The sequence below is a fragment of the Podarcis filfolensis genome, assembly GCF_964270895.1.
Source record: "Podarcis filfolensis genome assembly, chromosome: 3".
Taxonomy (NCBI): domain Eukaryota; kingdom Metazoa; phylum Chordata; class Lepidosauria; order Squamata; family Lacertidae; genus Podarcis; species Podarcis filfolensis.
In genome coordinates, this window is record NC_139606.1 from 75,083,553 (window position 1) to 75,106,261 (window position 22,709).

The 22,709-nt window shown below is 45.3% G+C and overlaps 1 protein-coding gene across 1 annotated transcript; it reads left to right on the top strand.

Annotated features, from left to right (window-relative positions):
* Positions 1-4,933: 4,933 nt before the first annotated feature.
* Positions 4,934-11,070, top strand: ACTA1 (actin alpha 1, skeletal muscle). The gene is made up of 7 exons (XM_083606089.1): positions 4,934-5,278; positions 7,155-7,295; positions 8,014-8,338; positions 8,976-9,137; positions 9,603-9,794; positions 9,918-10,099; positions 10,622-11,070. The coding sequence occupies exons 2-7, from the start codon at positions 7,167-7,169 to the stop codon at positions 10,763-10,765; spliced, it is 1,134 nt and encodes a 377-aa protein (XP_083462215.1). The 5' UTR covers positions 4,934-5,278; positions 7,155-7,166; the 3' UTR covers positions 10,766-11,070.
* The last annotated feature ends 11,639 nt before the right edge of the window (positions 11,071-22,709 follow it).

A 22,709-nucleotide genomic window follows, 5' to 3' on the forward strand; every position in this document is an offset into this window, starting at 1 on the left:
AACTGAGAACCTCCCTGCATGTTTACAATCTTAAGATTAGAATTCAATACACAACAGGGGATTTATGCATCATGATAAGCTCGGGCCATCCCACATCATGAATCCAAAACTCCAGGGGAGTTGCATCTGTAAGACACCTCAGCAGTGTGCTCTGGGTGCAAGACACTTGCAGGTGTTGCCAAGAACACCCAAAACATGCATAAATGAACAAAATTGGGATTGTGCACCCCAAACTTAGCTTTCGGTCACCCCTGCACCATACATCTACATGTCCAGCAGAGTAGAAGAGGAGGCAGCATATGAACCAATGCACAAGCCACTCTCAAGCATAGTTCTGTAGAAATTAATAATGCACCAGTTTGAGCTGCCCAAATGTGTCTGCTTGAAGTTTGAGCATGCATGCACTGACATGTATTATGACAAACTTGTAAGACTAGATACGTTCAGAACAAGGTAACTATAATCTCTTAACAACTGAAATTTAGAGGTTTCTTGTGAGATTCGCATTAATGCTGTTAATATAAAGTAAGTTTGCACAGAATGCTGGTTGGGATGTTTCAAATAACTATATCAAAACATACAGTAAAGAGTTCCACCAGGCTGCAGTTTTATACCCACTCTCTAGAGAATAGATCCCATTTAATTCAGTGGGTATAAAAATATTCTGAGTAGATATATATTGGATGGCACTGTTAGTAATTTAACAAATTTTGGACACACAGACTATGTATTGCTGCAGGTTATCACCTATTCCCTACTCTCGAGATATAGATGCTTCCAAAAATCATGTTCTGGAATGATATGTAATAAAACGCATGGGAAAAATTGACTGCTTTTAGTGGTATAGCTCAAGAACTGTGGATTGTATCCAAGTCATCCTGTTCCCACCAGGACTTGTTCCCACCATGAGATTTCCCCTCCCTCTTCTCTCACTGCGCACTCTAATATGCTCCATAGGGTCAAGGGAACTCCCCAAAACAGATTTGGGAAGCACACGGGGATTGGAGGGAGGAAGTTCTGTTACACAAGTGGAAGTTCCAGCACCAGCAAAAAGACTTTATAGGATACAACCCTATTTAAATGTTTCCAGATGTGAACATAAAATGTCTATTTTACATACAGATTAACACAATTTAAGTGCAGTGGATCATAGCATCACAGTGGAATGCAATTCAGATACATAATCCAACCTAATTAGTGTATATTGTTGTTTAAAGCAGTTTGGGGTATTATATGGGACACAGATGGCCTCACTTTCTAACCGGAACTACAAATGAAGTATTGGGTTTTTTACAGAGAATGTCTTCAGTAAGGTTGATGGGGATGAAGGTCCAAAGTCCCGTACTTCCTTCACTTTGAAAATGCAAAAGTATATACATGTGCATTTCCGTTCTAAAAGATACATGGGAAATCCTGAATTACTATTATTTTGCCTAACACAAGTACGACTAACCATGCAATGTGCACATATCAAATTAGGCCATGGCGTAATTTCAGTGTGAGATTATGGTGTCTTTAAATCTTACATATTGGGGTGGGGGACTGCAGGGACAGGGTCCCAATGCAGTCCTCCCAAGTTTCTCTATCTGGTCTTCCCCCCACCCCATGCCTTCCCCACTAAGACCCTAAATATATGTGTTTTTTCACATGCACGAGTCCAAATGTACAAAACTGGGTGCTTGCCGTCAGAGTGGTTCTTCGTCCTATTGCTGTTGTGAATGCCTGTAGTTTAGCCAGTAATGAAAACATGCTACCAGTGTCACCAAATTGCAGCAAGGGACATAATGGTGTGTCATCTGCAATCATGCAGATTGCACTGAGCAGGCAGTAGGACTATAAGATCTCCAAGGTGCCTTACAATTCTTAAAAGGCTATGATTCTGTAACCAATTTCCTAGTGAGTCTTTATGATTGTGAAAACAGGTTTAAACAGGCATGTGCACAACGGCTGGTGAAATCTCCAATTGGATGTGCTGCAGGGGGAGCTTAGAAGTTGCAATGGAGGAATGGGACTAGGCTTCAGTGTTCCATATTGCATCTTACCCTCACTTGTTGCCTACAACCTGCCAACCTCTGCTATAAAGACGCTGTTAACCTCTCAGCAAACCTCTGATGGTTGCAACACGTTATACTTGGGGCTTCCTTTGAAAAGCATTCAGAAACTACAGCTAGTGCAGAATTCAGCGGCCAATTGTTGACTGGAAGCAGGTGGTCAAAGCATACAACACAGTTCTAGTCCAACTGCATTGGCTGTCAGTTTGGGACCCCAATATCTTAAGGACTGCATCTCTCCATCAGAACCTACCCAGATCCATCAGAGGTCCTTCTCCCCTACCACAAGAGGTGTGGTAGGTGGCAAGGCAAGAATTTTTCTGTGTATGTATGTAAAGCAAAACTCAATAAAAATCATTTAAAAATGGGCTTGTCCAGTGTTATCGCCACTTGTAGAATGCTTTTTCCAGGGAAACATGTCTGGCACTGTCATTGTCAACTTTCAGAAGCTAGGCAAAGCATTGTTGTTCACCTAGGCTTTTGTTAAATAGGATCATACTAGAGTCTGATTTAGGGGTTTTATTTGGCAGGATAGGCTTTGTCCCAGCAGTATTGTTGGATGAATACTTTTTACATAAAATGTGCACTTTTGTTGCATTTTCTTGATGTATTTTTTTTTTAATGTTTGTTAATTTTGTTACTTTGAGTCACTCTTTGTGTAGAAAGTGACAAATAAATGCTGATGATGATTGTAATATTCCCATGATTAGCAAGAGCTGGATAAATTAGGCAAATACATGTGTTTTTACATAATTTAAAGTTACAGTATTGACTTGGTTCAATCCTGCCTGCAAAGTTCTTGAAAATAATCAGCGTCTATTCGAAGGGCTGCAAGTATAGCTGTTACTTCCTCTTACTTTTGGCAGGGTGTTTGTACTGTCCTCCTAAGGTATCTGTTCAGTCCAGTCCTCTCCATAAGTGGCTGGTGCCCTGGCTCATCCTAAAGGGGACTGGACTGCCACCCTTTCTCCAATCCCAAAACTGCCATTAACCACCTCCATGACCATAACTAGATATGAATCTCTTTAGATTTTTTTTTTTAAGTCAGTGTACCCAAGCGGTATAAATAGCCTAAAGCGCGGCAGGGCCCATGGTGTATGGTAACTGTTCAGTGTAGTCTGGCAGCTAGCCAGACCCTTAGATATTTATCATCCTCTATATATAAAACTGATTTTGCACAGCATTTTGAATTGTAGAGGAAAAAGGTTAGGAGCTCCCCTACCCCAATAACAAATTCCTTTGACGTCTCTCCTGATTTGTTTCAGAGCTGATCTTGTACAAGGCTTTCAATAAGCCTTTCTCATACAATCTTCCATGGAAACAGACTTCACTGTGCTCCAGTCTACCTGACAGCCCCATTTAACTGGTGTGTATCTTGAGAACTGGTGTTGCCAGCCAGAAGGGAGAGGCCTAGGTTATCAGCCCAGTTCAGCCATGATTGTCTAAGGCACATCCTAATTCCTCTCGTAAAACTGTTCTTCACATGTAAACGTCGGTAAATATTGATTTAGTTCACACAGCTGGAGTTTAATAAACTGTTAATTAGTACAGATTAGACATGACAATCTATACAAAACTTGCAGTAAAGATCACATTTCAATATCCACACAGTCCAGTGAGGATAGAGTTGTAAAATGGTTTTAAACATGTTCCCTTCAACGTACCGTATACTGTATATTGTATTTTGTGAATGTGGTCCAACTATGCTGAGCTCTAGCAACCAATTAACACCTTGAATCAGCCTGCTAATTAATATGTTTTTCCTGTGATACCTCCCTGATCCAAATACTTAGAAGCAAACCATTGATTTCAGTAAAAAAAATCCATCTCATAATGTCTTTGTTAGTAACGTGGCATTGTTTGCCACTGCAAACACAAGAGGTACAGTAATTCTGGGGTAGACAGAGCAGTTCAAGAGAGATTTTCTGTATGTGTCCTAATCCAATTTTAAACACTTTCCTGTACAATAAACCCATTTGCTTCCATTCCTGCTCCCAATGTGATCTTCGCATCCTATACTGGAAGAATGCGAATTCATGAAATGTGCCCTACATGGGATTAAAATTAACCCACAACAAAAGCGTGCGATCTTATGAATGAGCCCTAGACCACAATAATTGATCCTGAATGAAGGAATATACAAGAGCTCTAAAAAGTAGCATTAGTCTGAGATAAAAGGGTGTGCTTGTTTATGTGGTTTCAGACAGGAGAGATGTGTTAGCGACCGGATTTAAGAAAAAGAAAAAACCAAAGTTACACTCCTTAAGGCTGTAATCCTATCACACTAACCAGGGAATGAGTTCCTTCCGAGTAAGCATGCACAAGTTGACCCCAGCCTTGTTCACACCTTGCACCGAACACAGGTGAAAGAGTGTACACGTGAACAAGTCAGTACAACTGTTTGCGTATGCAGGTTACACACTCACTGAATGCCACCGTGAACACCCTTACAGTAAAAAGTGCTTGAGTTTAGCACGGGTCCAAACCTTGTTTTTATCTTGGGCGCCCCGAGCAGCTAAGGCGGCCCTGCTCCGAGTCCTGGCTCGCCCTGACTTACCTGGGAGTAAAGCCTATTGAACAAAGCAGGCCTGTTTGTGGGCCAGTTCCCCTTCCCGCTCCGCAGGCGGGAAGAGGCTGAGCGAGGGGGGTCCCAGAGCCGCTGCTGGCCAGCTCCTTCCCGGCGCGGCCGAGAGGGAAACGCGGCGGGCTGGACAGGCGCGTAGGCCGCAGCCTCGCCTCCCCTCCCGCCCTCAGCCCCGGGCCGCTTCCTTCCTCCCCATTTTCCTTCCTTCCTCCCCTCCTTCCCGGGGCCTGCCTGCCCGGGCACCCCCCTCCCCGAGCCGGGGGCTTCTTTCTCCTTTCAGGGCATGGCGGCTCGGGGGACTATTTGGGACAGGAGCCCTCCTGGCCCGGGGGGCGGAGGAGGTCCCGGCCGGCAGACACTCCTTATACGGCCCGGCCCGTGTTACCTGGGCGCGGGCCAGGCGCTCCTTCTTTGGGCAGCCCCGCGGCAGCGCAAGGGGCCTGGGGGGCTCCGGCCAGGCCGCCCGGGCTCGCTCGGTGCCCGACACCCAAATATGGAGACATTCCTGTGGGTCGGCGGCAAGGGAGGGAAGAGCCCGGCCGGGAGCCTATATAAAACCCACCGGGCTTCCTCGCAAGCCCACCGAGCTGTAAGAGCTGGGAGAAGCAGCAACCGGAGCTAAGAGCCAGGAACCAACCCGAAGGTGAGGAGCGGGCGGGCAAGGGGGATGGATCCGGGCAGGACCACATGATGTGGGGGGAACTCCCAGCCACGCGGCCCGGGGGATACCCGGGAGAGGGAAGGTGGAGACATCGCAAAGCCAGCCCCGAAAGGAGGGAGCCTTCCAACTCCTCTCCGGTGCAAAGCAGAAATGGGCAACAGGGAGCAGAAAACAGCTGCATCCAGCCTTCTCCGCCTGGCGTTCTTCAATTGCCACTGCTATTTTTTAAAAAAAAAGTTTTTTTACATTAAATTATAAAAGAGATCCTGCCTGCATCCAGCCTTAGTTTAAACCAACCCGGGAGCAAGCTTTCAACTTATGCATAATCTCTCACTTGGCTTAAGCTGCTACTGAGACTTGTGAAGATTCTGACACACACGCTCATATTGTAAGATGGAATTATCCGTAGTCTGCAGAGTCCCACGGCAAGGATCTCTGAGATGCGGGCTCAGGGTTTGACTCTGCCACCCACGGAGCTCTTGTGACTTTCAACAAGTCGCTGCTGGCCACTTGGAGGGGACTCTGAAGGAGAGGGGAGGCTAGAACTGACAGCTGCCAAGTTATAAATTGCCTGGGATGAACAAATCCACTTCTCACTTGGAACATAACTGGTTCCATTGGTATTTATCATTAAATTAGAAGGCATTGCCTTGGCTTTGAAGGATCCAGCCCTTTTATTACCGTGTTTTATATTACTGAATGAATGGTAATTTTACTGAGTGTTAGGCACAGGGTGTTGAGCTACAAAGGACAGGAACCGTTTTATTTGAAGGATGATTCTGGGTTATTCTTTTTTCATCCTTTGCTTCCCTAATTCCTGAAGGTTTCATACACAGAGAAAGGGCTCACCCAGTTGGAAGCCTCTGTTACACCAAGCCGGATTCTGTAGGGTGTAGCTAGTCCTGAAGAAAGTCAGGGGTCCCCTTGTCCCCAGGACAAAGGACAATCCATCATTTGCAGCACTACAGCTCAGAGTGGTTAGTGCTGCCTGGAAGTACAGGTATGCCCAGAAGGTTTCTCAAGGAAGCAAGCCTTCAAGCTTTTCCTTGCAAACCGTATGTTCCACAAGGAAAAATATCCCCTATTTTGTGAGCTGTTGCACGCTGTGTCGTGCTGTTCAGATTGTGTGACAAGGTTTGGGTTATCTCCATTGAGATGTAAAATGGACCAACCTTATTCAACTTTGTCACTCTCTGAAAGTGCTAGTCACTTTAGACATGTGTCAAAAGTTTGGGGGTGATGCCTTTGCTAAAGCTCTTCAGCATACTTCTAATTCCAGGTACAATAGCATAATACCTTGTATATTAGCATTTTAATATGGGGATCTAGAAGTGGGTGGCCTGCACATGTTTTAAGAGGGAGTTTGATTTAAATTTGATTTTTCAAAGTGTACAGCTCCAACCCTAACCACATTTACTATAGACCAAGTACCACTGAATTCAGTAGAGCTTCCTTATTCAAAATGTGTTGGGTTGCATTGTAAAGCCTAACCTATTACTCTGGAAGTCACTGGAGACAAATGGGACTTCATCCTAAGTAAATGTGATTCAGTTTCTCGACCCCAATAAGTTCATCTAACTGTGCTGAAGATTCAGCTGTTACTTGGTGTTTTAGTTTGCAGATCTTTATTAACAATAAAGTAAGCAGGTAGAAGGGGAACAGAAAATAATCTACTTTGTGGCCAGCGTAAGAACTGCTTTCTCCAGATTGATGGCCTATACTCCCCCACCATGGGGGAGACCCCCCTGTCAGACTTCCATAGATAAGAATTCTGCCTGTAGCCTCTAAGCTTTTGTGAGTGGATGCCTGCTGCCTGGTTGCCTCTTGTGAACTCTTCTTGCTTCTGCTTCATCTCTAGAAAGCCGACACCATGTGTGATGAGGATGAGACCACCGCGCTCGTATGCGACAACGGCTCCGGCCTGGTGAAGGCTGGCTTCGCCGGGGATGATGCCCCCAGGGCTGTGTTCCCCTCCATTGTTGGCCGCCCACGTCATCAGGTATTTTAGCCTCTTCTGCCAGCCATGCCCCTCTCCAGCTATAGGCAGGTTGAGACATGGCGACATCTGTTAGAAAAATTCCCATTCTACTGGACCCTGAGTGGGACTGAGGAAATAATATATATGTGAGATGGGCCACAGCATTTCTCTTTTCTTTCCCCCACTCCCAATTGGACTTCCTAGGATTAGAAAGATTAAGTCTACAATTCTGTTAATTCTTACTTGGGTGTATGTACCACAGAATTCTACAGAATACAAATGTCAATAGAGCTGTGGCATTCAGTTTATGGACTTCCCAGGAGCATAAGTCTTTTGAAATAGGGATATCAACAAAATGATTGCCCTAGTAAGCATTTTTTATTTGAAATGTGGGGTGTGTCCATCATAGCCTATGAACTTATACTATCTCTGAAACAGAATAGGAATACATTAAGGGGAAATCAGCTGTTCTTAGCAGTCTGTTACAGTGTTCCCTATTTTCCTAAGAAAAGGATAGAGTTTTGTTTGTTGGTCCCCTAAATATATTCTATACAGCTGCTGCTGGGTGTTTCCTTCCTGCACCTTGTACTTTATTCTCTGTTGTGAAGGAAAGGTCTTAGGGCCTTGGTAGGAATAGCTTATAGCTCTTTGCTTAGTGTAGAGGACAGCAATTAGGTTGTCATAATCCACTTCCTCAGCCCTAAGAAGATGCTGAGAGCTTTTCCCACTTCCTTCCTAGGGTGTCATGGTGGGTATGGGTCAAAAAGACTCCTACGTAGGGGATGAAGCTCAGAGCAAGAGAGGTATCCTGACCCTGAAGTACCCCATTGAGCATGGCATCATCACCAACTGGGATGACATGGAGAAGATCTGGCATCACACCTTCTACAATGAGCTCCGTGTGGCCCCTGAGGAGCACCCCACCCTGCTCACTGAGGCCCCCCTCAACCCCAAGGCCAACCGTGAAAAGATGACCCAAATCATGTTTGAGACCTTCAACGTCCCTGCCATGTATGTGGCTATCCAGGCTGTGCTGTCCCTCTACGCTTCTGGCCGTACCACTGGTGAGTGACAGGACCAGAAATGGAGAAGAGAAAAGGAAGGATGTCCAGGGAACACTGCTAGTACAAGCAGAGGACGAGAGAGAGAGAGAGAGACAGCTACTTGTAGTCCAACTACGATAGGGAGTGCCCAGTCACTGATGTGGGTTTAGGTACACAGGAGACTGCCTTGTGCTGAATCAGGCCACTGGCTCTTCTCGGTTAGTATCATCTGTGAGAACAAGTTGCTGGACCAGATGGGCTTTGGCCTGATCCAGCAGAGCTCTCTTGATGTTCTTACATAGACTGGCATCAGGATAACAGTCATTGTACAGTAGTCTGCTGCTACAGTAGTCTGCTGCTGAGTCTCCTACATGCCTTTACTGGCACTAAGACCGTGAAGAAAAGGAAGAACCTAGCCACTGGCATGATGGAGTGATGGAGGCCCCCTACACACCTAGCCATTAGCTAGGATGCCCACTAAGGAGGGAGAACACTTGTCTGCTAGCACTGCCTGTGATTCCTGGCAATCTCTCATCTAGATGTCAGCAAGGTTGTATCCCATTCCTCCCTTGCCTGTGTGCCCCGTATCAATCTGATGCAGCAAGCAGGTGTTGCAGCCTCCTTTGCTAACTTTCGCACCCATTTCTTGTTTCTGTAGGTATTGTGCTGGACTCCGGTGATGGTGTCACCCACAACGTGCCCATCTATGAGGGTTATGCTCTGCCCCATGCCATCATGCGTTTGGACCTGGCTGGCCGGGACCTCACTGACTACCTGATGAAGATCCTGACTGAGAGAGGCTACTCTTTCGTCACCACCGGTAAGGAGCGCAGCCTCTCCAGCCCTCAGCCTTTGCGCTAGCGTTGACTTACACCTCCTCACCCTGATTTATAACCATCAATGGCCTTTGCTCCGACAGGCCCTTGGCTCCTTAATACACTAGCAGAGGCCTTTGAGTAATTTCTAGGAAGCTGAGCTTTGCGTCTGGTCATCACGTAGAGGATGAGCTTGGAGGCTGATGCCAGGTTCGGTGGAACCATAACTTTAAAATCCACAGCCAGCCTATCTTATGTTATTGGCCTCATTCATAAAAAGCGTAGGCTAGACTTTCTAGCCCACGTTCTCCCTCTAGTGGCGGATTTTTAAACATTTAAAAACTGAGCTTCAGTTTGATGTACAAGGTGCTGTGCCCGTAATTTTATTATGTGCCTATTGGCTGTTCTCCCCTCCTGGGTGGGATTCTCCTTTGGCAGGCTTCTAAATTCTTCCTCTTCTCTCTTGCTAGCTGAGCGTGAGATTGTCCGTGACATCAAGGAAAAGCTGTGCTACGTGGCTCTGGACTTTGAGAATGAGATGGCTACCGCTGCCTCCTCCTCCTCCCTGGAAAAGAGCTATGAATTGCCTGATGGGCAGGTCATCACCATTGGCAATGAACGTTTCCGTTGCCCAGAAACCCTTTTCCAGCCATCTTTCATTGGTATGTATCTCTCTGTTGAGGGTCCTCCTCACTGACCTCTCTTCTACAAAGAATTCTTTGTGTGCCTGTGGTGCGAGTGGCTTCCTTCACTTTTCTGTTCCTTCACCTTCCCTATGCCACCAGGTATGGAATCCGCTGGTATTCATGAGACAACCTACAACAGCATCATGAAGTGCGATATTGACATCAGAAAGGACCTGTACGCCAACAATGTCATGTCTGGTGGTACCACCATGTATCCCGGTATTGCTGACCGCATGCAGAAGGAAATCACCGCTCTGGCTCCCAGCACAATGAAGATCAAGGTGGGCTTAATTCCATGCATTACTGATCACAACTCATATGCATTAGGCATACAGGAGAGGGAAACCTAATGCTTAGGGCAATTGCATGCTTCTAATCATAGTGCTTTCAAAGGCACCTCCATGCAAGAACATGAGAAATAGGAGAACAGAATTTAATCACCTTGAGAGGGCCACTCTTGCATGGCTCACCCTGTTCTCTGCTTGTACAATCATTACAATACAAACGATGCCACCTAATTAACTAGATTTTTAATACAGTATTAGAGGTGTTGCTAGGAGCTACATCTGGGAATGTGGAGGGCCATGCCTTATTGTATGAGGACTGGATTAGTATTCCTGTATAACTTCAGTTGTAGACCTCTTCCCAGTACCCAAATGGTGGGAGGTGGAGCCACTGCTTATAAAGGATGCTGCTGTCTAGGACACCTTTTGCAGAGTTCTTCTGTCATTATCTAGGGACACCTGTATCTCCCCCGCCCCCTGCCCCGCTTGCCAACTGAATCATTCCTTTTCTTCTTGCAGATCATTGCCCCACCTGAGCGTAAGTACTCCGTCTGGATCGGTGGCTCCATCCTGGCTTCCCTGTCCACCTTCCAACAGATGTGGATCACAAAACAGGAATACGATGAAGCCGGCCCATCCATTGTCCACCGTAAATGCTTCTAAACATGTTTACAAAAAAAAAAAAAGGATCATTATTATTACTTGGTTACTACTCTCAGGATGACGACATTGTGAGTTGCAGGCTGTTGAACACCTGCAACAGCCACCTCAACGTTCTATTTTGTAACAATGTCTTTGTTGCTGTTGCTGCAGACGCCATGTGACACTGAGTGTATGTAAAGTGTACATAAAATTAATTTATTTTACCTCATTTTGTTATTTTTCAAACCAAGCCCTGTGGAAGGAAACCAAAAACAAAAAAATACTTCAAGAAGCATTAAATCATCAGTCATTCTGTCATGCCCCAATGCAGCTGGCTTTGTGTGATTTATTGCTCTCAAATGCTGTGGGTTGTGCTATTTCAAGCCTTCTGGTTTTTTTTTCTTTCAAGTAGTTGCAATACATAAATGGGATGGGGAAGTGCTTTAAAAAGGGAACCCATATGATAATGATTTGGGATTCTATAAAGAGACTTTGATTTCCAGAAATCCACACACACAGTTTCTGTGAAGAGGGTATGCTTAAAATATACACAGAGCTGCTATTACAGATGGCTCCGTCAGACTGAGTGATTAACCCCAGGTCACCCATTGATAGCTAAGCAGGGATTTTAATTCATATTCAAATCTCATGCTCTCAGTCTGTACCACACTGGCTCTCCGGAGTGTTGATGGAAAGAGGAAATTCTTTTTAAATAAGAAAAATAATTTCAGTTGCATTCTTGTGATTCTAAAGAAACCTAGTTTCTGTCCTCACAAAGATGCATAACATTCATAACAGACCCAGTTGTTTCCTTGCATTGTACGAACTCCATAACAAGATAAAAGTTGTTTTCCTGCAGAATTCAGAGGCACTGTTTAAGGATATCCACAACTGCCTTATTACTAATTCAGACTAATGGCCCATATTCTTGCCTATCTGTATTGCTGGAGAGTTTCCACCAAAGATCTGTCCAAGAGTCCTGCTATGCGAGATCCTTTAGCTAGAGATGCCTGGAATTAAACCTGAGATATTACATATGCAAAACATGTGCTGTGCCACTCAGCTATGGCTCCTTCAATTACTGGGTGTCAAACCTAACTGAGCCAAGGACCTAAAATACCCCAGAGGGCAGGACAGATTAGCACAGCACACTTGGTGTGCAAAGGGACTTGCAGCTCCCAGCTGTTCTTTTCTTTACCATTCCCTCTAAAGGAATTGCATTAGATTCTCGCTAATGTTTTCTGGGCTACCACTCAATTGGAAAGAGTCTGAAGGTCATCTGGTCCATTTTACTTCAGCCAAAAGCCTGCCACATCCCAAGGGCTCAGAGCAGGTTACAGTGTGGTATCATAAGACCATTTCCTGTTTGGAAGACCTGCAGTCTAAAGGAGTTTAAAACGGAAATCACTTGCACTTTTGGCTTTACTAAAGGGAAACTCCTTCCTGACCTGACAGCCCAGCCCTCCATTTCCATCATTCCCATTTTCTGGATTCTTAGAAGCATTTCCATCCTCCCCGAGGCAGCGCAAACTTGCCTGTCCTTTGTACCTTTTCATCTCACCCATCTACCTACCTCGCTCTTGCACACACACCCCTCTTGGCAAAGCCTGGTATAATCTAAACCTGTCTTGGCTTCCCAAATCACATCCCACACATGGATCTGTGACTGACCATCCATAGATGGCTGGGGCCCACCTCTACCTTTAGCATCTTCCAAGCAGGTAAAACAGGCTTTGAAGCATCCACAAGGAAGCACAAAGATGGACTGAGCCCAGGTGGGAGCAACCAGACTTGCGGAGCCTTCGCAGAAATCCTGCTCCCATCTTCCTTCCAGGGCAAGTGGGCAGTCCTTGCATGGTGATGGGATCCCTGGCAGCTTAGCCCCACTGTATGTCAAAAGCAGAGAGCAGGTGCAGACCAGAGGCCCCTTGCCAGAGGAGACTAACACAAGGACACATTCAGTAAAACAAGCTCAGATCATCAGGCTTGGTAATGAATCAAGCCAGCTTTCTCAGATGCCTTGCTGGAAATGCTGCAAACGACAGATGTCTCGATGACACAGGGTGGGAAAGGTGATACTTTCGCAAGGCTGCGCGCCTTTTGCTCTCTTTTCAGCAACAGTGGGAGCAGTTGCAGAAGCTGGATGGGATTCCTCCCGTACAAGCCCCACACAGAACTTCGGGAGCAAGAAACAAGAACAAAAGCCGACCTCTTCTGCAGTTCATAGAATTGTAGAGAGTTGGAAGGGACCCAAAGTGTCATCTGTTCCAAACTCCTGCAAAGCCCCTCCATTGAAACCCATGCAGGAGATGTTCCCAGTGACTTGTGTCCTTTATTCTTGGGGTGGGTGTGAAATAAGTAGATCTAGCCCATGGGTCCTCCTCATCTGACCTACTTTCCCCAACCCGTGGCAATTTAGCTTAAACAACAGCTTCCCATTGGAGCCAGCAGGAATTTTAATGGGGGAGTGGAGCTCAAGAGGAACCCTCCAGTGCTGAAAATAGAATGAAAAAAGAAAAACTCCTGGTGGCTTCAACGGGAGGCTGTTTTCAAGCCCAGTTGCGTCAGAGGGGAACATTTGGGAGGGGGAGGGTCACAGCTGGGGAAAAAGTTTGTGCATTCTTGGGAAGCAACATACAGTGTAAACCGATGCCGGTGACAGATAATGGAATGTGATTCTATTAACCGGGCAACACGTACGTCAGACAAGCTGACCTTGGCAAACTGGAAGGGAGCAGAACTGAGGAATTTGGTGCTTCACAATAATACAGGGCAATTGTAAGGATTGCAAGAAGAAAATGCATGGGAAGTGCTTTGAACACTTGAAAGCGCTATACAAATATAACGATAATGACTGCTGTTACTATTCCTACTATTCCTGAGTTTTACTAGGGTGTCCCATTCTCCTATATCACAGGGCTGATATGAGCGCCAAATGTCTCTTCCTAGGCTTCAGAGAATTTACAGGCTGAACTTGGTGAAGACCTATTTATCCAGCTTGGAACAAAAAACAGAAATGTTTTCAATTGTTTCTGGGGATGTGCAGAGAGTGGGCACCTGTTGTATGCTGACAGGCCTGCTATTCCACAGAACAGGGGCAGCCCTGCTTCTGGGATCTTTGGAACACGCAGGAGAAACCCTCCTGCAGACCGCAGGGCTCTTCTCTAAAGTATTCCAAGAGTGCTTTGCAAATATATGCCACCGGCTTCCCGTCAACATGCGGAATGCTTATTTCACAAGTCAGATATAGCAAGGCGGCAGGGCTTTTAAAAATAGAGAGGCCTGGCTTGCAGACCATAAAATGCAGCTCCCAAGGAAAGCTGCCCGGGAGGTTCTTGCTTGCCTGCCGCCTGCTTTCAAAATTTCATTGTGCAAATCTTCACATTATCCGGATAGTTGCCGTACATCCAGCGCACGTGTAAATCCATCCTATTTCAGGGAGCAATGTCTTCAGAATCAGACCCTGCTTGCCCCTCTCGGTTTCGCTTGCCCCCTTCTTGTGGCCCCAGACTTCCTTGAAGTCAACCTGTGCTTATTGGTGGACCATAGAACTGCATAATCTTCCTGCTATTCCTATCGCCCTTCCTGAGTCTGGAGGGCATTGCTGGTTGAAGGGATATATATGGAAAGAAAGGAAGGTGCCTTCAGCCCAGTGCTTTTCTTCTTGGAAAAAAAAGGTGCTGATACTCACCATGAAGTTGTTACAGTGAGGGCCACACTTTTAACCAGCGCTTTGCTTCTTGGGGGGGGGGAGAGGTGCCAGTATTGCGTCCCCCAGAAAAAAGCACTGGTGGTGCTTATTGGGATGGAAGGCTAACAGTGGCTGGAGCCAAAGCCAAGGACAGGCAAGCGAAGTAGTTCTTGGTGGGGGTTTTTTGTCCCCATGCTCCTCCCTGCTGTGTTCTACAAGGAAAATCTGGAGACTAAGAAGGAGCCACCCCTTGGACTGGTTGTGTGTAAGAAGGCAGGTGGTTTGGGGTTGCCTGAGGTTGAACGGATCAGCTTCCACTGTGTGCAACATTTACGGAGGGTCCACAGGTCAGAGGCAGAATGACCTACTTGCATTCAGAAGGCCCCGAGTTCAGCTTCTGACACCTCCAATTGAAATGATCAGAGTTGGCTTCATCAGGACCAGGAGGAGCAAATTGCATCGCCCGTCACAAGATTCATTTAGAAACAAACCAGAGCCCACGCTGAGCCAGTGCATGCACTACGGATGAATTCAGCGTAGCACTAAGGAGAACATTCTGTCAACACAAGAATTCCGCTTGACTGGCAAAACGATCTCCCCTTTCCTCTCTCCTGCATGCTGTTCTGGGGGTTCCCACAACCTTCCAGAGCAGATCGGGGTGGGGGTGGGGCGCGTGCGGCTGCACCGGGAGAGGAGAGTGAGGGGAAGTTCCATTGTGCTAGGAACAGTCCTTAGGCTAACATTCACTAATGGAACTGAGTAGCTGAATCTGGCCCTATACCTTTAAAGTCTAGTCGAAAGACACTGCCCACCTCAGAGAATTCTGGGCCCTGGGCACACTCCTCTCTTGTTTGCCGAGGCAGTTTGTTAAGGGTTGCTGGGAATTGTAGCTCTATGGGGGATAAGCTACAGTGCCCAGAATTATTTGCAGGGGAGGAATGTTTCTTGAATGTGCTTTAAAGTTATAGTGCGTATATGCAGCCTGAGTCTCCAGGATAGGGAAACAGCCTCTATGGAAACCAATAGGTCGTAAGTTGAAATCTAAGGCTGTTCTGGGATATTAGCTTGAATAAAAAGGAATTTACCACATACAAAGGCTCTAAGCTCCTGAACTTTCTGCTGGGCCACTGTTTAGCTGGAGGTCTCAAGTCTTCTTTGCACAAGGAAATTCTATATGAAAATCACTCCCCCCTCCTGGGGCGACCACCAAGCTGTTACTGTGTTGATGAGAATCTGAGTGTTGAGAACGTTTCTGTGGCTTGAAACCTTACAACAACAAAAAAAGATACCTGAGGATTACCAGAAGTTCTCTGTTACATGAAGACCTTTGGCAACATTGCAGTTCATACTGGATTACCATAAGACTCTGTAGGTTATAGAGGCAGCCTCAAAACTTTTATTTCAGAGTAGTTTAAATATAGTAGCCAAGATATTTGCCTTAAACTAGGACATTGGCCTTCATAGTAGATTGCTCTTTCAGGGCCAAACTAGATGATAATTTTGTACACCACCCATTTCCAACTGGGGCACTATTTCAAGGGTTCCAGGCGCTTACCAAGAATTTGTGTTTCTTTTGGAATGAGGGGCAGCGGAGACTGTGGTGTCTTTATGATATATGGTTTATTTACACATATATACAACTTGAGCCTACAATGGAAGGGCTCACGGCATTAACACCCCAAGATGGCCTTGCTTCTCCCATAGCTACAACCTTGGATTCAAGCAGAAATCAGGCATGGCTCTGTCTCTCGCTCTGGCTTCCCAGCCTGCAGCTTTGCTTCTAGCTTCTAGCTCACACACCTTAACTCTGCCCTTTGTCTTTCTACGTACCAGCAAATTTGGGGGGAGGAGGGGAGCATTTGTCTTTTGGCTACATCCTTTGTTTCTTAGGTACCTTTGTTACCCATACTAAGCCCATTAACTCATCAGGAAGCTAACCAGGCTATTCCAAGAATTGAATCTGTGCTGGATCCAGGAATTTGAAGGGGGTTCAGGCATACAGCCCACCCACCCCCATTTATAACAATATGCTAGTTCATCTGATGCAGCTACTTGGGGCAGAAAAATATATTGGCCGAAGCAAGGAGTCTGTGTACATGTTCATGCAAGGCAAGGAAGAAAGCAGGTATGTGCCATTGCTAATGCCTGATGATGTATACTTGTTTGATTCAGTCGCCAGTTTTAGCCCTGGCGGAGTTATATCAGAAAAATGTACATTGCTGTTCGAGGTGCTGTTCGAGTTTGCACTCTTCCCGCTAACGAAACAATATTTCAGCCACTCCAGTTGGATTAGCAACAGCAAAGGTTGGTTTTTTTTTATCATCATCAAGCCTCACTTCAAGATAAATTGGGGTGATGGCCACAGCCAGAAAGGGGCTGGACACCAGGTGAAGGAATACAATGGGAACATTTACTGGGAATCTGTCTTCACTGTGAGCTACCATTAGCGCTTTTCTATTTTGGGAATACAGAGTGAGCTTCATAGGGGGGTGTCCCCTACGTGACAGCTGATCAGACAGAGACGCCGAGTGGGGGATGCCATTTAGCATTACAGAGCACTGAGGCCGCAAGCCCAGAAGGGAACAGATGTGCCACATTTGTGGTCATCGCTGATGAATGGCTGGATGTTATACAGACCAAAAAGAAGCAGACTGCAAGGTTGCCTGTGCTGGAAAAGAACAGGGATGACTTAACTCAAAAGGGTGATCCATGTTCCTTTTAATTGCAGCAGCACCTGTTTTTTTCTGACTCTACACTTCTGAGGGTTTGAAGTTTTGGCTTACGGCAGAAGACCTTACAGGCCATAGTCACATTAATAAGAAGAGCTTGCTGCATCAGGCCAATGGCCCATCTGGTCCAGCCTTCTTAAATAAATAAGAACCTCTGCTTTCAAGTTGTACCGGAATGGAGAGGAAAGCAGGTGCTGGTGGTAGGATCCTTGGGTTCAACTGACATCACGGTCACCAGAAAGGAAATGGTGATCAGAATGTTGGAGGACAAGTGGAGTGAAGCCATGAAGCTGGGATTGGGACTGCCCATAAAGGTACCCTAAGGCCCATTTGCTAGGCCACAACAGTGTGCTATGCAATCCCAGAATTATCAGCTTTCTTTGTGACCATTTGAGTGATCCTCAGTTGCACCTGCTGGACTGCATGCTTCTTCACTGGCACACCTACAAACATGGCCACTTGGGGAATGCTTGTATTGTCCGGCCAGGGCTTGGGTGTGATGCTCATTGGGTGTAGTCATTGGACTAGGTTGGGAGACTTGGGTTCAGGTCTGCACTTGGCCCTGGAGCTCGCTGGGTGATTTTGGAGTAGTCACTGTCTTTTCAGCCTAAGCTACCTCAAACAGTTGTTGTGAGGATAAAAAAATGGATAGTGAGAGAATCAAGTATGCTTCCCTGGAGGAAATATGGGATATAAATGGGTTGGTTTTTTTAAGGAGTCCCCTGTTACAAGTCAAAGGGCAATCAAGTTCCCTAAATTCCAGATAACTTTAGGAAATGACAAACAATTACCTTATGGAATGTTGTTATGGAACTCAGGACAAGGGTGAACAAAACAAAGTATGTAAATCCATTTATTCCGTTTATAAACCCTGTTATGATTGATTGTCACCTTCTGAGCTGGACAGAGGTCTTTGTTACTCATTAAATGTTGCCCTAGGAGGGGAATGAAATGTTTACTTCTGGTATTTCTATCTCAAGCATCCGTAAGCGCAGATCTCCACCAGAGGCAGGGAAAATCTCAACTGGCAGGCTGCATGCTATTGTTATACCAAGGTATTCTATGCCTTTTTATAATCCATTCCAGGAATTTACTTGGCGAGATGAAAGAGGAGATTACTCTTTCCTTCGGAGCAAAGAATACACACAAATGGTTGCTATATTTAGAAACCATACTCTGTTTTTATTGAGTTCATTCACGTTAGACAGGGTGCTTTCAGACTGATGCCCAAGACTGCCAACAGGTCATTCAGATATCATACTCAGGTCATTGGCAACAGCCTTTAAAAACAAAAACAAAAATAAAAACTTACCAACTTTTCCACAGACTGTGCAAATCCTGATTAACTGGTGAAAAAATATATATACTGGCATTTTGATGCAAATAAAGTCCCATAGATGCTGGAGAAAACAGAAGCAGTACTGAACCCACAATACATATTCATTTGGAAGGATCCCTAGTAAATAAGCTGTTCTTGATACTGACCAAAAGGGCACTATGATGAAACAACAATAGACAGGGAGAAAATGTTCCATATTGTTTGAACTCCATTTCAGTGGAGAAATTCAGAGACAAGGGGCAATTCAGGGACAACAGTAATGCAGAGTGGCCTGCTACAGAAACTATGAACCCCGCTAACACTTTTATTCCTAGTTGTCATAGTACAAGTGGGAGCTGCAACAATGTTTTGCAGTGTTGAACTCTTCTGTTCAAGGTTCCACCCCTTCCATTCCATCTCTTCCCTCCCAGTTTTTAACCCTTCACATACCCTGCAACAGACCCTCAGCATTCTATGTCCATTGAGCATTCTGTCCCCAATCATCTGCTTGTGGAAAAGATATCCAAAGTAGATAGGGTAAAAATACAAGGGGAGGGGGCTCCAATTTTCACCAGAGGGGTTGGACACAATTTCAGGGCCTAACAGTTGGTCATCTGCAGATGATCCAGACAGAACTCAAGGTTGTGCGTAGGACTCTTCTTAGAACAGCACTGGTTTAGACAGGTGGCACATTATATTTCCTTTGAAATCAATTGAACATTCAAGTTTAATAGTACAGTGGTACCTCGGTTTACGAACAGTCCTGTTTACGAACTATTTGGTTTACGAACTCCGCAAAACCGGAAGTAGTGTTCCGGTCAGCAAACTTTACCTCAGTTTATGAATGGAAGCTGAACGGTGGAAGGGCACTGGCAGCGGGGAGGCCTCATTAGGGAAAGCGTGCCTCTGTTTAAGAACGGATTTGGTTTAAGAATGGACTTCAGGAACGGATTAAATTCGTAAACCAAGGTACTTGGGTGTAACAAACATCCTTTGGAAGCTACCCCCCATTGCCCAAATAAAGCCAATCTGTTGTCCCTCTTGGGACATATTTCAAACAGGTCGTTCAGCAGTCCCTATTTTAGGCCAACCATCCTTCCCTTTCTGACATTGGCAGATACGCAGCCTACGGCTGGCAAAATCACACTGACACATAAATTTGCACGCCTCCCTCCCACGCGACGCTGCACACAGCCCAGCTGTTGTCATCTCCTATCCCGGAGGATTGCAAACAGGCAGTGTGGGTAATGACTGCAAGGTTGCACAGGCAAATATATAATCTTAACATGGCTAACTGAGCCTTCCAAGAAATGTGTGACTCTGAGAAATACGATCTCTGAGCTTATTTTCTCCTGCAGAATGATTTCCCCTAGCAGGTAGGGTGTTTGGCTCTAGGGGTCTAACAAACTGCCATAGTTGGGGAGGGGAAGGAATGGACCTTAACTGGCGTCTCTAAGAGTTCTTTGCCTTCCACTTTTTGCTGTTGCTTCTTTGCGAGGCTATGATCATTCTTACAATTACTTTGCACATGATTCAAAACAGAGTGGACTGTGGGGGGGGTGCTGTAAAACAGAAACAAAAGCAGTCTAGCAGGGGAAAAGCCTGATCTGAACTTTGAAAGTCTTCCATTTGTAGGGAACAATTTTTAAAAACAAACAAGCAAACAGATAAAGGAGCCTTCAGAAATGTTGGACTCACCTCCAGCCTGAAGTGGTAACATCCATTGCATCACCTCAGGAGTACATTATTTCATTCTGTTATTGGTGTTGACCAGGAATTCCACTGGGCCTTCCTGCATAGAAAGAGCTATAAAAGGCTTTCTAATTGGTCCGGAACTTTGCCTGAGCAACCAAGTCTCCCAGGTTCTGGTCAATTCCTAGGTTCACCTCTAACAGCTATCTTGGGCTCATCCTTGACACATACCCAAGCATATTATTCTAATACGAGCTATAATATTACCCTGATGTGATTTTGTCCCAACAAGTCTGGTTATGGATGCTGTTCAACTTTAGGAGTATTTACGGTAAATAAGTTGTAAAAACTCATATAATTCAACACTTATTCATAACTGGGTTACTAGTGGGGAGTTGGGGGGGGGGGAGTGAAGATTTTAAGAAAAGTGCCGAAACATTAGTTGTTATTCAGCTAAAGCTAATCAGAACTATATCCCATTTGAGTTAATGGCACAGCTTTGCTGCCACTAACTTAAATCCCACTGCACCTTAAAACAGGATGAGGCAAATTCATGAAGGATGATGATATTAATGGCTACTGACCATGATGGTTGTGTTCTGTCTCCACTGTCAGAAGCAGTATCCTGCAAATCACAAGTGGGGAGGGTGCTGTTGGGCTCAGGTCCTGCTTGAAGATTTCCCACCAGCATCTGGTTGGCTGCTGTTACAGCAGAGTGCTGGCCTAGATGGGCCTCTGGCCTCATCCAGCAGGGCTCCTAAGTCACAATACACACACACACACACACATACACATACACACACATACAGTGTGGTACTTTGGTTCTTAAACTTAATCCATTCCAGGAGTCCGTTCGACTGCCAAAACCTGTTCGAAAACCAAGGTGTGGCTTCTGATTGGCTGCAGGAGCTTCCTGCACTCAATCGAAAGCTGTGGAAGCCGTGTCAGACGTTCGGCTTCCGAAAAACTTTTGCAAACTGGAACTTACTTCCGGTTTTGTGGCATTCGAGAGCCAATTTGTTTGACAACTAAGCCGTTCAAGAAAAAAGGTACCACTGTACCAGATTTAACAATATCACTGGTGCTGTACAATTTCCTGGGGAAACAAAACATATTTTCCTGGTATTGAAACATTGACAAGGTTTTATTCTGGAGGGCCACAGGTTCCCCAGGGACAGTCTCCATTTGACTGTCTAAAGTACAGCAAGAATTGGAGGCCTCAACCAATTTAATTTCAGCTGCATAGCTCTCAAGGCCAGTAGAGTTATTCTTGACAAGGAAGGGCCACAGCTCAGTGGCAGAGCATCCGTCTTGCATGCAGAAGGTCCCAGGTTCAATCCGAGACATCTCCAGGTAGCACTGGGAGAGACTCCTGCCTCCAACCCTGGAGAGTCACTGCCAGTCAGTGTAAACAATACTGAACAAGATGGACCAACAGACTGATTCAGTAGAAGACATCTTCCTCTGTTCCTATGTATTCTGGCACCTGAGAGAGAAAAGCTCTTCTCCCTCCACACATACACACTGCCCCTGGCCATCAAAATACAACAGCAGTAAATTAAATAGCAAATAGTTTTCTGCCCTTTCAAGACAGCTGAAGTGGCTGCATCACTCTGCGTAACAGTTGAGCCAGCCCTGCTTAAAATGAGTTGAGTGGCACAGCGCACCCCTTGGTAAACGAACAACTGAAATGTCTGCTTCAGCAAACATGGTTTTTTATTATATTCTAATTGCTTCATAATGCCATTCACACAGAAGTATCTTGGCACAGTTAATGTTTTGAGTAACTGATGAACTGTTGACTTTGGCTAAGTGAGTCAGTTCATAAACTGCAGAGAGAAAAAACAGATACCTCCAGCTCACGGTTGTTTTGTTGTTTGGTGCTAACCACCAAGCAACGCTATACTGTCTTTAATGGAGAAGTCATTATGGGAAGGAAATAAATACTAAAGTCTCAAGGAGACCTCAAGTGGGCAAATTTGGAAATGAACTTGACTACAGCTACTCTATTCGCCCTGGGAGATGGAGATAATGCGAAAACACTTCTGTCTGGGAAACCTGTCCTTGAACGCCACACAAAAAATCCTGGGGTCTTTTTGCCTACAGAAAGCCAGAGAGCCTATAATAATACGTGACAAGATTTCATCACCTCCCATCGGTAAAGAAGTCACGTTTCATGAAGACATGATTTTCCATTCATCTCTTTTGCAGTATCCCCGGAGGAAAAAATGGTTGTGTCCTGATCTTTTCAAATGTCTGTCCTTATACTGATGGTGGTTAATCATAATTTTGGTTGTTATTTATTTATTCTCTGTGTTTATTTTTTTAAAAACCCTGAATGTAACCCGCCTCCAACTGAGCTAAATGAAATGCTCAAATTTAAGTTGTTTATGTTCATTTGTGGTTGATGAAGTTCACCTGGAATGCTAGTATTTTAGTGTATTTTATTCATTTTAGTTGCTAGTCATAGGTCCCTATCTTCATTCTCAGTTGCAGCCAGATCTAAGTAGGTGGAACTGCATTTGCCTCTATTTG